At 29.9% G+C, this 18,368-nt stretch overlaps 1 protein-coding gene across 2 annotated transcripts; it reads left to right on the top strand.

Moving 5' to 3' along the window:
- The first annotated feature begins 5,571 nt into the window (after window positions 1–5,571).
- On the top strand, window positions 5,572–14,461 carry LOC130798090 (protein DETOXIFICATION 48-like). 2 transcript variants are annotated; one of them, XM_057660956.1, is made up of 2 exons: window positions 5,572–5,768; window positions 12,842–14,461. In XM_057660956.1, the coding sequence occupies exon 2, from the start codon at window positions 12,854–12,856 to the stop codon at window positions 14,411–14,413; it is 1,560 nt and encodes a 519-aa protein (XP_057516939.1). In that variant the 5' UTR covers window positions 5,572–5,768; window positions 12,842–12,853; the 3' UTR covers window positions 14,414–14,461. The 2 variants fall into 2 exon arrangements, with proteins under 2 accessions (XP_057516939.1, XP_057516938.1); XM_057660955.1 differs by lacking the exon at window positions 5,572–5,768 and adding an exon at window positions 11,875–12,083.
- Window positions 14,462–18,368: the final 3,907 nt, after the last annotated feature.

Here is an 18,368-nt window from a genome sequence, read left to right on the forward strand (position 1 = left end):
TGATGCATGAATGTAAGTTGAATATATACCCAAGTAGTAGGATCCCTTGAAATGTTAAAATTCTACACATATTGAAAGCTGAAACCTTCAGAGACACTTGTTCCATGCTCTTGTTCTGGTTTTGGCCTTTTGAAAGACCTATTTGATATTCTAATGAGAACTGTTGTTTTTATTGTCTTCTTTTCTTTCCTTTTCTTTTTTGTTCCTGAATGATGGAATAAATTCCTTTTAAAGTTCTTATTTGTAATGGCCTCACTGTCTCTTCTTGCAGAATCATGTCATGTGATCTGTTATTATTAACCTGTGATTAGTCAAACATAATTGTAATTAGTCAGGATCAGATTATCAGTACTGTAAGCTTAGCAGAATCAAAAGTCATGTATTCGTGGCAGTTTCGGTTGCGACTGCACAGTGATGCGGTAGCTGGGTTGATGTAGTTGTCATACCTTCACAACGCAGTGTTTTTACACCTTTGTGACGCGAGTAGTATCAAAACCTTTACGATTCACCTCGTACGATGCAATCTCTGTACTGCACTACATGTGAGTTGAAATCACCCCAAGTTGATCTAAGAGCTTGTCAGTTTGTATGACTTGTGGATTGTAATATCTAACCCCACTTTCTCAGCTAAGATTATTCATAGTTGATTTCCACCCCAAAAACATATTTTGATGTTTGTAATTACTGACTATTGTAGTATTGTACATATTAATGGAGTTCTAGATATAAAATCATCTGACTGTTTTTTCTGGTAATTTTATAAATTTTTGGAATGGTGGGGGGCTCTGTGTGGGGAGAGTTTGGTTTCCAAGGGAAATAAGTGTGAATGACAGACAAAAATACAAGAAAACTTAACTTTAGAGGGAAAGTTTACAGACTGCCAAACAAGAGAAAAATTAATGGAGTGTGTGTTTGTCTGTGTATACAGAAAAAACTGTGAGCATGCAGAAGCAGAGGAGGGCAGAAGAGGTCTGAATTTTTTTATTTTTTTATTTTTTTATAATTATATAATTTTATATTTTATAATTTTATGAAGTTTTGGATAGTGTTTGAGAAACTGGGAGCAATGCACCCATTGAAGAGACACCCTAATCTATTGCTGTAGGAAGAGGGATACAATTTCCATGGTTGTTATCTAAACACGCTCTTTATTGGCCTTTTTCAGTGTTTCCTTTTGTTCCATCTGCCTTATCTTATATTATAAGCCCCATGTAAGTCTTGTATGAGACCGTTTCATTCGAGATAGATTCATACAATCAATGCATTATTTTGATCGATCACTTTTAAAATTATAAGGGCTCATTTTAAGTTTGTAAGCTATTACTTAAAACTATAAAAAGTCATCATCATTATCATATTCAATATCCCGCCTGAAAGTAGGGTATGGGTGAGACTATAAAAAGTAATCACTTTAAAAACGTAGGTGATCACTTTAAAAGTTATAATTGATCATTTTAAAATTATACATGATCACTTTAAGATTGTAAGTGATTATCTTAAGTTTACGATGATCACTTTAATAGGATTATAAAATATTATCATCTTAAGACTATAATTAGTCACTTTAATATTATAAATAATCACTTTAAGATTACAAATAATTATTTTAAGACATTGTATACATTGGGCAAGATTAATAAAGACGATGATCTCACCGTAAGAACATTTCATTTGAGACATGGTGTTCATACCCAATTAAATTCTTGATATCCACAAAAGCGGTAGGGGTTCAAATTATCAATCTCAAATGTGTTACTCATCTATCCTATATGGTTTGAATTAAAAAGAAAAGTGATGTTTATTAAAAAAAAATAGATAATGGTAATAAATGAAGAGAAATAATTGAAATTAAAAGAGAGTTAAAATGTATAAATGGAATTAAAAGGAAATAATACGCCATTGTCCAAAAATAAAAATAATGTAAATTTAGTGGGACGAACTAAAATGACAAATACTGCAAATTTAATGGGACGACGAAAGTATGTATTTATTCAAGTTAATCTAGTTATATTTACTTTATTTAAAGGGTAAGATGCACATGTCATTTAGATATATAGGTTTATGTATATAAATCATATTAAAATTTAAGTTTAATATGTTTGAATCGCTTATTAATTTATATAAAGTTTGTATCATTATGCGTGATTTTAACTATGTTTAATTAATTATTAAATATAAGCAATTATGGAGCTTGAAATCTCTTAATCTCAAAGAAACTAAAATAAAACTCTAGTTCAAATCAATTAAATATGTGTATGTATCTAAAATAAAGGAGGAAAAAGACTTTTAAATTCCAAAGTTAATTTGATGAATATATATGTATGTCAGTTGCAGCCAACCCTTCCAGCCCAACCGCAACAACCACCGGTTGCCCATCTGCCAGCTGCAAGCTGCTAGCAGCCCCACGCAGCTAGCCAAAATTCCATCCACCGTGGTCCGTGAGCCACCATCTTTTGAAGATTAGGTGTTATATATTTAAGTACCATATATATGGGGTGACAAATTAGTGGTTCAAAAAAGTAGAATTTATTACACATTTAAAGCAAAGATAGGATATTTTTCATGAACTATATAAACTAGGTACTTACCCGTGCTATGCACGGTATTCAAAAGATTTTGTAATTACCGATTTATAAACTATTTTAAACCAATGTTGTTAAATTAAAAAAAAAGGTTTAAGTAATCAACATGATTAAACAATAACGCATTTATGCAAAAAACTTAATTTATTATTTAATTATTACACATAAAAATAATTATTATTCAATTATTATACTCAAAAAATCAATATATAATTCATGAATCTTATCACTTAGTTTTCTTGATTATAAACCTCTTCTACGATGAAGATCTAATTGAAACTAAGAATCAAATGACATGCAAATATTAGCAATAACTTAGGAACAATATAATTATCTTTTTTGACAATAAAAGAACCATGATATAGCACCAAATAATCAAGAATAAATCATGGAATCATGATAGAATATTAAAACAAACCAATAAGTATGTGTTTTATATTATTTAATTTAATTTTATAAAAAATTTCATTATTAAAAATGCAATTTCATAAAATTAAATTGTTTTAGATGTATTTGATTGCATTCCAATTCCTACACCGAAAAAGGTATAATATGAAAAACTAATAATAACTTACACATAAATTAAAATTGTACCAAATTGCAATTTATTAATCTCAATCTAACAATTATGTATCGAAATAAGAAGAATAAAGTAAATTAAAAAAGTACGACTTATAACAAAAATATAAAACAACAAAACTTATCGTCACTCCTTTATTATCATATATGTAATCACCAAAACCAAATCTAGTAAGTCATATATCTATTAAACTTCTTTGGATACAAATAATTTAATTTCAGAAACATGAAGCTATTTTGAGAATTTGTGTGTACTCGTTTGAATACCTTTGTATAGTCGTATATTCGTGAAATCTAATAGTTATTTCAGTTATGTTGGTTACGTATCATTATGTTTATTTATTAAATATTGATAGTTATATCAGTTACGATAATAAATCAATGGGATGAAAGCATACAAACTTATATAAATAGTGGAGATTACATCAAGATTATAAGAAAAAAAGTGAGATAGAATTTTCTACATTTATTCTCTAGATTTTTTGAATTCTTGTTTTATATTTTCTCTTTACATATGAACAAATAAAGTGTCTTGCAAACTCTTTATTATGTTTCTCATTTTATTACCTTTTTATATACATAATTATTTATTATTGCATACTTTGTAGTTTGTACAGAGTATGTAATGTGATTGTTTGAATCTAATTTTGAACTTCACTTGATATACGTACCGTTCTGAGAGAAATAACCCAAAAGGAAAATATTTATAGGCTTATAATTAGTTATTAAGTTTTCTAGCGATTTTAGTGTTGCAAACCAAATTTTAAAGTTTTGTTCATTTGGTGATCAACAAAGCAAGGAGTCCATTATCGTCCATAAACGCGAATACAAATAAAACCTATAATTTGTATTGTTTTTCATTATTATCTCTAATAAAATTTAGAATAAAATCACACATATAACTAACCGGTGTACCTAATATGGGCTGCAACCTCCTAAATTGTAGGTTTATTCATTAAGTGATGAATAAACAAAGTTAAAAGATCTTTGGAGAAAATTACAATAAAAAAGGAAAAGGTCCCTATACTAATGTATTTAGGCTTAGAGCTTTTTTAGATAATTGATTTGAAGCTAATGAGGTTTATTTATAATAATAATCATCATCATCTTACCCGGTACATCATCATAATGCGGTTAAAAAACCCTCAACTCGAATCGAGAAAAATCATCAAAAATCCTCAAAAATAAAAGGTTCCTACAGCAAAACGAGCTGAACAAAACTTAATCCACAAACCCGCATCTAACGACACAAATCATCTTCTAACAAGATTGAATGATCATAAGTTAAATTTCCCACGAAAAGATAGAACTTCCTTCCATTGAAGCCGAACACCAAACCTCGTAACACTCCATAAAATTCATGAAACTTTTAAATTTCTATAACTTGTGTTCGATCACTAATTTTAAAATTTAAAATTCCTATAAAATTTATGTACAAACAAACTACTATACTTCATAAAATTCATTCCAATGCATTACCATTGAGAAAGTTGGCATTAGATGATAGTGGAACTTTATAAACAAAAAATTTGTTTTATGATCAAAGTTTCATTACCATGGGAATGATATGACACTTTTGATGAAATTTTACACTATAAATCATTCACAACCACTATTTAGTACCACTAACTAAACGGGGCCGTGAGCGGTTACAAACAATTATAATGCCGGGGATCTGTTATTGTCATGATCACATTATCACTTTTAATTTAATGGAGAAAAACTAAGGATATGTTTCGTATATTTCTATTTTTAGTTCACAAATTCTTGTTTCTAGTTTTTCATTTTCTAAAAACACGAAACTTATTTTGTTTCCATTTTTTTTTCTCCAAAACTTGAAAATTAGTCATAGGTCGTACGAGTTAAAAGGATTAAATCTCGAATGGATCAGGTTTAAGATCGGTTATGATTTAAATATAATAACCCTTACCAATTAGTTTTTATAGACCAAGAACAGATCATCCTGAGCTATTGAGTATTAAAAAAAAGATCTAAACACTTAGAATCTAAAATGATTAAAGAGTCGGGTGTAGTTGGATCTATAAACAGTTTGAGTCCATAAATTGATTATGAGTTTAGTCAAGTTTTATTGGTCAAGTTTAGGGTAAAAATATTAATTAGAGCTAAAGGGGTGTTTGATACGAGCTTTTTAAAGTATAGGTAAACTCATGGCCGTCGATTAGCATGTGCAAAGTGGTCTACAGCACAGGACCCCGTTATCAGAAGGGTCCCAAAAATTTATTTTTATACATATTTGATTTATTTATCATTTCAATTACTACAAATATATGTATAATATTTTACACGACAGTAATCAAGTAATAAAAAGTCAAATTTTAATATTTCAAAAATTGAGAAATTTTATCATATATTAGTATTCTTTTTCTTTTCTTAAATTATGAGGGTTTTAAGATAAAAATTGACACAGTGTCCTCAAAATTTAAGAGAGGGCCCTGGGTAAACCATTACATTACTAAAGGGTATACATTGTTTCCAGTAGATTGTGACTAGTAACAAATTTCTTTGTTAACAAAAGCTTCAAATTATTAGCTTCCTTCTCCTCTCCAGCACTTCAATGGTAGATTTAAGGTGGTTGCAAAATGCAAAGTATGATGTTTTTCTCTCTCTTTTCATGAAATTTATGTTTTTTTTCATTGTTTTTCTCATATGGTTGTCAATTTGTTAATCAGCTCATCTTATATGAGATTATCACACGGATTCATATAATTAGCTTATTTTTCAAATTAATCAATTTGAAATTTTAAGTAATCACTTTAACATACTAAATGTCATGTATGAAATTATCAGACGGATCCATATAATAAGCCCATTTCTCAAATTAATCAATTTAAAATTATAAGTAATAACTTTAATACATTAAATGTACATGGAGCCCTATAGAGATGTAGTTGTCTTATTTAACAAGGTGCGATCGTCTTAATATTTAAGAATTTGTGTTTGTTTTTGAATCACAAATCCCTATTAACATCTCAAATCAATTAAAAAACACCTAAAAATTACTTTGATTTAAAAAAATTAAAGTATTCCTAAACTTTCATACTGTTCAATTACCCATTTACAAAATTAAGTTCTTTTCGCCTTAAAGCAAATTAGGTTTTTTTTTTTACTTGAATTTTTCTGTACATGGTTCAAAGTTCCTCTTTGATTTATTGTTGATATATCAAAGTAAAAAATGAGGAAAAAGAAAAGAAAAAGTTGTTTTACAATTGTAAAAAGAAAAAAAAAGGTATTTGATACTCCCTCATATCCACCATAAGTGTCCTATATTTATTTTTGGACATTATTCATCTCTTACTCTTAATTTTTATTTTATCATTAATCTATAAGTTAAAATATAGTCAAATAGGATTTTGTTTGATTCGTCTTAATGCAAGGATTATTCATATTGATTTTCTATAATTTTTAATTATACACAATTAAAAATGTTAAAAATTAAATAAATATATTGAATAAAGTGTATAAAGTAAATGGTACATTTAGGTTTAATAAGATTGAAGTATAATCTTTGATGGTGGATTTTGGATGGTTTATGTGGTGGTGCGACAACTTTATGTTTGTGGTCGCAGAAAGTCTGGTTTTGGGAAAAGGACACGGCTGATGCATTAGTTGCTTTTTTTTTTTATATCCATTCTCTTACCTCTTTATAACTAACAATATTTAATAACACTTGATAATACCCTTTTACTCCTATTAACAAATTCTGTTTCCATTATGTTTTCATATATATTACCAAATACCACTAAATATAATTATTTTCTATTGGATCAAGACCCGATCCTAATTCATTGGATTCACAAAATTAAACTTTTATATTAAAGGTCGAATTTAAGATGTCAAGTTTGGCGCGGTCCAGCTAGCTACTGGACCATGAGTAATGATCATAGTCCATACTTAATCATCATGCCATTGAAGTATAATATTTTTGAAACAAAAATTATAAAACCACATGCTACAGTGGGAGAAGAAAAAAGCTAGGTGAAAATGAACTTAGAAGCTTACTTGAAAAAATGATATTTTTTCCAACTGAAATAAAAATTGATTCTTATAATTCTATTTACCTTTTAGAAATGAAAAATATTTATTTTTAATATTTTTTCAATTCAGAAGTATGCTAGACAATCTCTATAAATAAGGGAAAAAGAATTTGTAATCCCAAGTGTTGGTGATGAGAAACAAACTAGTGTAATAAAGATGAAAAGAAAAGGCTTCAACCGTTAGACTAATTCAGAATTAAGTACTTTTAATTACTTAAAGCGTAATGAGTACTTACTATCCTTAATGCCTACATACGTCTTCCTTAATGCCTACTTTCATCATCCTTAATGCCTACTCTTCGTATCCTTAATGCCTACTTACAATATCTTTAACGCCTACTTACAGTATCCTAAATGCCTACATATCGAATCCTTAATACCTACTTACAATATCTTTAATGCCCCCGAGTAAGCGTGCACAACTTGCTATATCTTAAATGCCTACTTAATGACTACTTATGAACTGACTCAATTAGAGATTGTCTCTCAAAGACAATCTATTACAAAAATTTGTTACTTAAATATTTCTACAACTATACATAAATAAAAGGAAAAAAATGTTGTTAATAATCCAACCAATTTTCAATTACCTGTCAATAATCCCACCTTTTGAAGTTTTTTAATAATCCAACATTTGCTTTCAATTTGTTGTCAATGGACCCTTCAAAGAAATGACATGTTATATCAGGTTACCTCTCATCTTTTTTCTTCTTTATAATAATCCAATCTATTTTTCATTGCCTGTCAATAATCCCACCTTTAAAATTTTGTTCAGTAATCCAACCTTTACTTTTTGTTTGTTGACAATAGACCCTTCAAAAAGCTAAATGAAATTGTTATTATTTCCCATGCTTATGAAGTTGATCATTGCATAAATAGTAATTGTCTTTACATACATATCCCATCAACTAAGGGTGTTCAAAAATCCGACCCGCTTGACCCGACTTACCGACCCGCTGACCCAAATCCTAAACCGGGTTTTCAAAAATAATATAATTTGGGTCGGGTAGCCGACCCGCCTTAACCGGGTTGGGTCATGAGCTATAAAATACATTGAGTCGAGTACCCGCCAACCCGTTATATATTATCTTTATGAAGTTGAAATTTTACAGGTTAAAATATTATAATCAATATAATTATAAAAAATTAATAATAGTCGTAAGCTTTTCACATCCCTTCAAAGTAAAATACCCTTTTTAATCAGTGGCAAAGAAAAATTGAGTATTTTAAAAAATGTAGATTTTTTGATAATAATTGAAGAGAAAATGTGTTAAAAATGAAAAGAGATTTAATATGTATGGATGAGATATTTTGAATTATTATAAACTAGTGGCAAAGAGAAATTGAGTATTTAGTTTTTTGAAGGGTACATTGGCAACAAAATGAAAACAAAGGTTAAATTATTATTAAAAAAAAAATTTAAAAGGTGAAATTATTGGCACATAATGAGAAATAAGTTGGATTATTATGAAGAAGGAGAATATGAGATAACCTGATATAGCAGGTCAATTTCTAAAGGGTCTATTGGTAACGAACCGAGAGCAAAGATTGAATTATTAAAAAAATTTCAAAATATAAAATTATTGATAGGTAATTGAAAATAAAATTATTCACAATAATTTTTCCTAAATAAAATAGGATATCAATTATGAATTGATTAAGAATATAAATTAGAGAGAAGTATGAGAATAAGGCCATGGGCACACTTTTTGATGTTTTTGAAAAGTTGTAAATATTTTGATACACTTCATGTTTAGTGGTGTTGGAGAATATACTCGCCACTACGAAACCTACGTTCCTTGTTTTTCTGTGCATTACAAGTCGGAACATAACGAATCAACGAATAAACAAAGTGATTCTCATTTGAACTTGAAGCAAAATCAATACGTCAACAAAATTTCCGTATTAAGTATTAACAAATGTATATAGAATATATTTCATATTTAGCACTTTTTTTATGTTGGCTCTTTGGCGGTGAATAGTGATGCTAGCCAGTATTATGCCTTAAGCATAGACTTCAATAATTTGTAGGCTAAATAAATCATGTACATAAATTACTACTTTTTATTACTACTTTTTATTTTGTCTGGCAGTTCAAATTTGATTATTATTCACTTATTATTTTTAATTTGTATTTTATTTTTAATTTATAAATTAAAACATAATTCAGGTGAAATTTTGTTTGACTCTTTTTAATGCAAAATTAATTATATCAATTTCATAATTTTTAGTTATACGCAAATTTACCTTGGGTTAAGTTTTATAGTTACTTTAAATTTTATTAATACTTTAATTTGATTTACATATTTTAATTTCAAAAATACAAATATATTGTTCAAAATTGTCAAGGTTTACCTTTAAAAGCAAATATAGTTAAAATGTTGGAATTTAAAAAAAAGAAAAAAAAAAAAAAACTCGAAATGAGATTTTTAAAAGTTGACCATTTAGGAGTGAGATTTTTAGTTACAATTTGTCATTATGAAATTGATGGGACATATAAGGGGTGTTTCTTATGGATTTTAGGGATTGAGTAACGATTTTGATTAACCCAATACATTACTTATTACTTGATTTAAATCAGGGTTAAGTAAATTGCTTACACAAGTGTAAGGGTTTAGATCTAATTTTTAAAACAGGATCTATATCTCTCACTTGTAAGCTACAGGGAAACATTGCAGATATAATACCTCATCCACCTCAATGATTGGACTAAGAAACACTTTTTGCTAAAAGTACGGAAACATCTCTCATAAAACGAGAAATTTTATTCTTTATATTTCATGCTCCTCTGCACAGCCAACGAGAGACAACCATGTAAAAGGTTATAGCCGACTCTATATAAGGAACATGCCTTGGAATAGATAATGGTAATAGCTCAATATATCTTGAGGTATACCTTTGGACTTCAACTTAAATGATGAGATATAGATACCCACTCATTCACCACTAACAAGGATTGAAATTCTAACTAGTTCTACTATTGAAATAAGCTTCTCTTTGAATTACATTTACTAAGAATAAACAATACTTATTGCATTGAATCATCTTTGTACTGATTCATTTTGTTAAATCTTCTAAGACAAGAGGAATTACTTAAGCCTCACACCATAAACTAACCCTAGTAGAGTTCTTCTAAGCTAAGAGCCATTGTGCATTTGTAATACAGATTGCTAAGTACTCATCTCTTGTTATTACTGACTTTGGCGTTCGAGAAGGCCTTTGAAGAATATCTTTGGACCCTCCTAACCTTTGTTACTTATTGCAAGATGGTCTTATTGCAAGATGGGTTACATAGCAAAAACAAGTCTCTCAATTAGCAATCTTTCTTGAGACAAACTCTAAAACTAACAACAGACTTAGTGCTAATTAATTGTTTCCAGTCTTTGAGAGCAACAATTTAGCGCTAGAAGAAGGTCTTTTATTCTTTCAAAACTTCTCTTAAATAATTTTCACCAAAATGACTAACATCCATTCAAAAGCTCGTAGCCAAAAGGCCACTTGTTCTGCACAAAGTGGAAATCAAGCCCAAAATCAAGGGAAATCAAACCTCTAGACTAATTAATTATACCAAGCAATTTATAAGAATAACCCTTAATATTAATCATACCCTTTTTAATAGCTCGTTTTTCGTTTTATACTTTTACTCCACATACTAAACACCCATTTGATCTCTTGAACTTCATTATACTCCATTCAAATCTATCTCCTTCAAGATAGGTCTCTAAACAAAGTATAATGTCTCTTTTTATCTCATCAGCAAATTTTAATTTTTTTATCTTCCACAAGATAGAAAAATATGGAGTTTTGGCTAGATTGGGAAACAATTAATATTTTTTTATTTTCACACTCTTCATTTTTCTTATATTATCAATTCCACTTTTCATTTTTCCTTTTCACTATACCTCATCTCACTAAATGAGTTTTTTTTATTTTTTATTTTTTTACTTTTTTTTTGTGTAAAACATATATATATATATATATATATATATATATATATATATATATATATATATATATATATATATATATATATATATATATATATATATATATATATATATATATACTATACATCTTTATTTGTAGAGAAGTATGTTATTGAAAATGAAGATATTTTTTATATCTCATGAGTGATATATACTGAGTATGATAATGATGAAGAAAATAGTTTTATAGTAATAAGAAGAAAGATATAGTTGTCCTAAATTTTGAATTATGATTACTATAAATCGACAAATAGAACTTGATAATTTATAGTTATCATATCACCGATTGAGATTTAGAATTGATATATGGTTGGGAAAGATGAAATAAGGAGGGTTGAAGATGAAGAAGAAGGAAGATAGAGAAGAAAAATGAAGAAAACACAAGTAAAATCTTAAGAATGATGAATAGGAGAATCTGGAATATTTGACAAGATTCACGCGACACGCTTAAAAGAAAAATAACACACGAAAGATCCACAGTAAATTATGCAAATTAAGTTTATTTTAGACTTTTTTTATATGAAATAATTGGGCCTTCAATTGGAGGACTTTCCTTCAATTTATCAGCAAGTGATACGTAGACGAAAGAGAATTAAAATTATAGGCCTTCACAACAAGAGTATAATGTATGTCACACGTATATATATACACACACCATACTACCATGTCCTTAACCAATTTAATTGCTTCCTAACAGAAAGACAAAAAACTCTCCCAAGTTTGGTAACAACTTATTCCTACCTTCTCTTCCTAAATATTATAACATGCCCAATCCTCCTAAGTCATCATCCCCTTCCATTACTCTTTTTTCTCCCACTAAAACACATCTAAACTCTATTGATGATCATCGAGAACTTTATAAATGGCCGACTTTTTCCGAGGTAGGCAAAATACTTTCTAAATTACTAAAATAATAGAGTATGTAATGTAGATAATTGAGTCTCAACCAAAAATTTATACTGATTGTTGATGCCTCGACATATGTTATATATTCTATTTTGTCTGCTTATATGAGAGTCTTTGGATTTAAAGTGTAGACATAATATATCATCTCTTTATACATACTGCTAATGGCCGTTTGATTATCGGTACTAATCATGTCTGCTTATATGTGAGTCTTTGGGTTTGAAGTCAGTGTAATTTTAGTAGGAATATTGCCGGACAAGTTTAATGGTCATGTTTATTCTCTTTCAATAATCTATTTACTTCACAAAATTCATTCTAATTCATTCCAATCCATTACAATCCATTTACTTCACAAAATGCATTTGAAAATGTGATATTAGGTGATAATGAAAAATTGTGAATAAAAAAAATCTTTTTATGACCAAATTTTCATTACCATAGGAATAGCATAATACATATTATAAAAATTTAAACTACAAATTATTTATATATATATTCTCACCAATTAGTACTAATTATCGTGCGCTATTCCACTTTGGAATGAGCAGGGGTAGATGAGAGTCTAATTCAACCAAAAGATTGAACTGATGCTGGATAATTGAACACTCATGCTATATTTTATACTCTATTAAGAACTAACTCAATTATGAGGCCTTTAAATGATGATTGAATTAGCCTTATAACAAAACATTTTTAATTTTCTAACATATTTCAATTGAATATGTTTTGTTAGGCCATTCAAGAGATGATAGCTATAGGGAAGATATCAGGGCCAACAACACTAACAGGACTATTTCTCTATTCAAGAGCCATGATCTCTATGCTCTTCCTCGGCTACCTCGGCCAGCTCGAGTTAGCCGGAGGTTCGCTCTCTATTGGGTTTGCCAACATAACCGGCTACTCAATCCTATCAGGACTAGCCATGGGAATGGAACCCATTTGTGGCCAAGCTTATGGAGCAAAAGAAATGAAACTTCTTGGTTTAACTTTACAAAAAACAATCCTCCTCCTTATATCTACTTCAATACCCATCTCATTTATGTGGGTTAATATGAAAAAAATTCTCTTATGGTGTGGTCAAGATCAACAAATTTCTTCAATTGCTCATACATTCATTCTTTTCTCAATTCCTGATCTTTTCTTTCTTTCTCTTCTTCACCCTTTAAGAATCTATTTAAGGACACAAAATGTCACATTACCCTTAACATATTGTACATTAATCTCTGTTCTTATTCATATTCCTTTAAATTTTCTTCTAGTTGTTCATCTTAAAATGGGTATTTCAGGGATTGCAATAGCCATGATTTGGACTAATCTAAATCTTTGTATCTTACTTTCTTCTTTTATATACATTTCTCAAGTGTATAAAGATTCATGGGTAATCCCAAGTATGGATTGTCTTAAAGGATGGTCTTCACTTCTTGCACTAGCCGTGCCAACTTGTGTTTCTGTCTGCCTCGAATGGTGGTGGTACGAGTTTATGATCATGCTTTGTGGGCTATTACCCAACCCGAAAGCCACAATCGCGTCAATGGGCATACTCATCCAAGCAACTTCATTAATTTATGTATTCCCCTCGGCGTTAAGCCTTGGAGTCTCGACCCGTGTAGGGAACAAGCTTGGTGCACACGGGCCTAGAAAGGCCCGTGTGGCAATGATCATATCATTAGGCATATCAGCTATGCTTGGTGTTAGTGCTACGATTTTAACCACTTTAATGAGAGATCAATGGGGTAGATATTTCACTAATGATAAGGAAATCCTTCATCTTACTTCACTAGCATTGCCGATTGTAGGCCTATGCGAGCTTGGGAACTGTCCGCAAACAACAGGTTGCGGCGTTCTTCGAGGGAGCGCACGGCCTACAATCGGAGCAAACATCAATTTGGGGTCATTTTATTTGGTTGGAATGCCGGTTGCAATCTTTTTCGGGTTCGTATTGAAGATGGGTTTTGTTGGGCTGTGGGTGGGGTTACTGGCTGCTCAATGGTGTTGTGCAGTGCTAATGATTTATGTTTTATGTACAACAGACTGGATTAGTGAAGCAGAAAGAGCAGTAAATTTGACAAGATCCTCACCATCTTTTTGTGCACAGAATAATCATCCATTGTTACCAGTTTCAGCATCTTCAGTTGATAAATTCAACAAGATCAAAATACCCATTAATAATAATCAAACTGTTTACATTAATAAAGAGATACAATTGGGCTTGTCATCAGAAGCAGCAGCAGAAGATCAAGATGATGTTTTAACGGAAACAGTTGCTCTCATAATCAACTCTTATAAATTAAACAATCATGTATAATAAAAGAAATTGTCAATAATAAATCAATACTTTTTTATCGATTGAAAATGATTATTTTTAAATAAATCCACATATTAGGTATATTTGCTAAAATAAACTCACATATAATTTATAACCATCTTTATAGATTCTTATGTAAGTTCAGCAATAAGGAATGAACAATAAGTTAGTTTATTTTTAGTAATTATATCAATAGGTGGGTTTAATAAAAATGAAAAATAAATGAATTTATTTTCAACAAATTAAGGAAAAATTGATTTATTTTTGACAATTTTTCTATATAATAAATAGTATTAATAATATTTGTTATTATTATATGATTGATATTTTTATAATAATTATGTTTAGTTATTTAGGTAGTATGTTACATTTAAACCTTAACCCACATATGTATATTCAACATTATTCTATCTATATATCAAATTTGTTTCCTAACCTCTTTACCATGCATAAGATAATATTGTATTTGTTTTGATATATTTTGATCTAATGAATATTTTTTATTATGCAATAGAGAAAATATCTTGAATTAAAGTTAAATGACTAGTAAAGAGGATTGAAATATAGCGTACAAATATTGTAATATTATTTATTATGAATAACAATGATAGTATTTTATCATCAATGCAAAAGTAAATGTATGTTTAATTATAATGATTACGCAGTGGTTAAATATTAATGTAAGAATTATTTATTTATTAATGACGTGATGTGATCTTATTATAATGTATACGGACTATGAATTGAATTTATTAATTTTTCATTTTTAAAAATATAATAAATTGGATGATTCTAGCTTAGATTAAACTATATTAGATATATTATTGATTTGGTTTCACAAATACTGTAAATAACATGAATTATGTATTTGTTAAAATTTACTTAACATAGAAAACATATGGTTCACTTCTACTGGTAAAAATATTTTACTATTACTTATTAAAATACCTACTTTCACTGATAAAATACTTAATATGCACTTGATACATAAAGTACAGTTTTTTCGTATGTGTAGTAGGTCTCTTTAATATGTGAAGTAGGAGTTTTTAGTATGTAATTATAAAATGTATGTTTTTGCTATATGAAGTAGCTGTTTAGGATTTGTGAAGTAGAAACTTTTGATATGTGAAGTAGGAATTTTTAATATTTAAAGTATGCGTTTATGGTATAAGAAGTAGGTGTTTCTGATATGAGAAGTAGGTGTTTAGAATTTGTGAAGTATATATTTTTAATATGTGAAGTAGGAGTTTTAGTATCTGAAGTAGATGTTTATGGTATGAGAAGGGTGTTTGAAAATTTCGAAATAGGTTTTCAGGATATATAGTAGGAGGTTTTTGGTATGTGCAGTAGAGTCTTATGGTACGTAGTAGCTAGGGGTCTATCCAATAGGGTTTTTGGTTATCTAAAGTAAGATATTAAGCCAATTGTATTATTAGCATCTTTAACAATGAGATAATTTAAAATTAGCAAATACAAGAATCAAATCTTTCATTTTTTTGTAGTTTTTGAATTTAGAGATATTAGAGGAAGTTATTTCACAATAAATGGAGAAATTGTTATTTAGTGTGCAGCAGGAATTCATTTTGTTTTTTCTTTTTTTATGTTTAAATGAGCTGGATTTATATGAGATGTCTCTCAAAGAGATAATTTCTCACAAGAGTTGTTGTTTGACTTATGCAAGCAAATAAATAGAAATGAAAAAGTAGTAAATCTTATCAATCCGGAGATTTGAAATTGTTAAGCAAAAAAAAAAATTTATTAAATAAACTAACTTTTAAAAAAATTCCAAAAGTAAGCGTGAAAATCCCAAACCATAGGTTTGGGTCTGTACGCAGTTAGTAACTGCGAACAGCAAGTAAGACAAACTAGTTGTTCGCAGTTACTAACTAGCTATTCGCAGTTAGTAACTGCGAACAACTTATAGTTACTAACTGCGAACAGACCTGCTCTACAAAAATAGAAATCAGTTTCTGTTTTTCTCAAATTTCCCATTTCGCAAACCCTATATTCATTCGACATTCTCCCTCTAAAATCATTGATTCATTCCTTCAAATCTTGCATTCCTCTTTCAATTTGGCACTTCAAAATTAGTGTGGGATTCTCTAGCTTGTTCAAAGGTAAATTTTTTTGTGTTTTTTGTGTATATTTTTGTTTTTAGGGTTTTAACCAAATTTGTTTATTCTTTCAAATGTAGGTTTCTAGTTGTTAAATCAAGACTATTCTTAATCATCCATAAGCATTGTAGGTAATTTTTAATTGTTTTTATAGCTTTATGTTGGATTTTGAAGTAATGTTGTTGAATTAGTTGAATATTATTAGAAATGTTGATGTTGATGTTGGTATTAGAAATATTATTTGTGAACTTATGAATTGATTTATTATTTGGATTTTATGTGTATTATATATGTATGAATTTAGCTACATTATGAATTTGAATAATTTTTAGACCAAAAAAGATTATAATCAAATGAATATAATGTACTTGTACGGGCATGAGTTGATGTTGATGTTGATGTTGATTTTCTTTGTATTAATGTAGAAAATGGCATCATTTCGCGTGACTATAGTATATTTTTGGAATGGTTGTATTCAAGAAAATAGTGGCAAAGTTCATTATGTTGGGGGAAGATGTAAGTTGTTTGCTTGCAATTCGAACATGGATTTGAACCACTTTAAACGTTTTATATGTTCTAAGATTGGATTGGACCCTACTAGAAGTAACGTAAATATAAGCTTTAAATATGCCATGAGTGGAGAATTTATTGCCTTTCCTGTTGAGGATGATGAGGCTATAGATGCGATGTGGGAGCATTCAAAGTCCACCCAAATTCCCTCTTTGGAGTTATACGTAGAAGAAGTACCATTAGGGAATGTAGTTGCTTCTAATCCTACTCCTACCCCTATGCCTAGATTTACTCCAGGAAACTGTAAATCCCGTTGTTTCTTCCGCATCTTTTGTTTTTTCTCAACCCCCTACGAATGAAGTTCTAATTGAATCAATGGTTAACTTAGGACAAATTGCTAAGATGGGACCTTGGGATGATGGAAATGAGAGTAACGAGCTCGTTGACGATCCTTCTGAGGATGATGTGGATGTCGATGAGGATGCGCTAGCAAATGACATGACCCTAGGCAACATTCCTACAATCATTCCTCCTACACCTTATGCCCTCTGTCCACCTTTAGACGGGTATGCGAAGGACAACTAATAGAGGACTTGGGCTATTGATACCACATACACCGAACAGGGAGAGTTTGAGAAGGGTATGATGTTTGATAGCAAGGAATCGTTGTTGGAAGCTATCAAAGTGTATCATATTAGGAGAAATGTCGAGTACAGAACGGAGACCTCGAACCAAACTGTCCTTTCCTTGAAGTGTAAGCGGGGTTGTTCGTGGAAACTTAGGGCTACGTTTGACTCTTATTTATCTTCATGGCGTATTGTTACCTATAAGGGTAAGCACGGTTCTTGTGTATTGGGTAGTGACAGTGTTTCGGCTGGACACATTCACCTGACATCTTCTGTTATTAACAATGTTATTAGAAATTGTGTTGCTAAAAACCCATCCATTAAGGTGTCTGTTGTACGGCAGATGGTTAAAGATCGTTTTAGTGTGGATGTGAATTATAAGAGAGCGTTGGAGCGCATCGGCGAATATAGCTGGGGATCAGCAGCCCTTGGATACCTATATAGGAGACTATGTGGTGCTGCCCAAAAGAACGTCAAGGAGATTGCGGGGCCAATAGTAATATTACAGGTAAAAAAATTAACATTTAACTCTAATCCAGTGTAGTTGAATTATATACTAATTACATTTCAAATGTTCAGCTATGGGCGTGGAAGCATATTCTTATCGGCCAACCGTACAGAACCGTTGGTCGTGGTGATACTGCTCCTCCACCGCAACCCAAACTAGATGTTGCATACGGTTCGAGGTGGAATTTTGCACGCCAG

The sequence above is a fragment of the Amaranthus tricolor genome, chromosome 13, assembly GCF_026212465.1.
Source record: "Amaranthus tricolor cultivar Red isolate AtriRed21 chromosome 13, ASM2621246v1, whole genome shotgun sequence".
Classification (NCBI taxonomy): domain Eukaryota; kingdom Viridiplantae; phylum Streptophyta; class Magnoliopsida; order Caryophyllales; family Amaranthaceae; genus Amaranthus; species Amaranthus tricolor.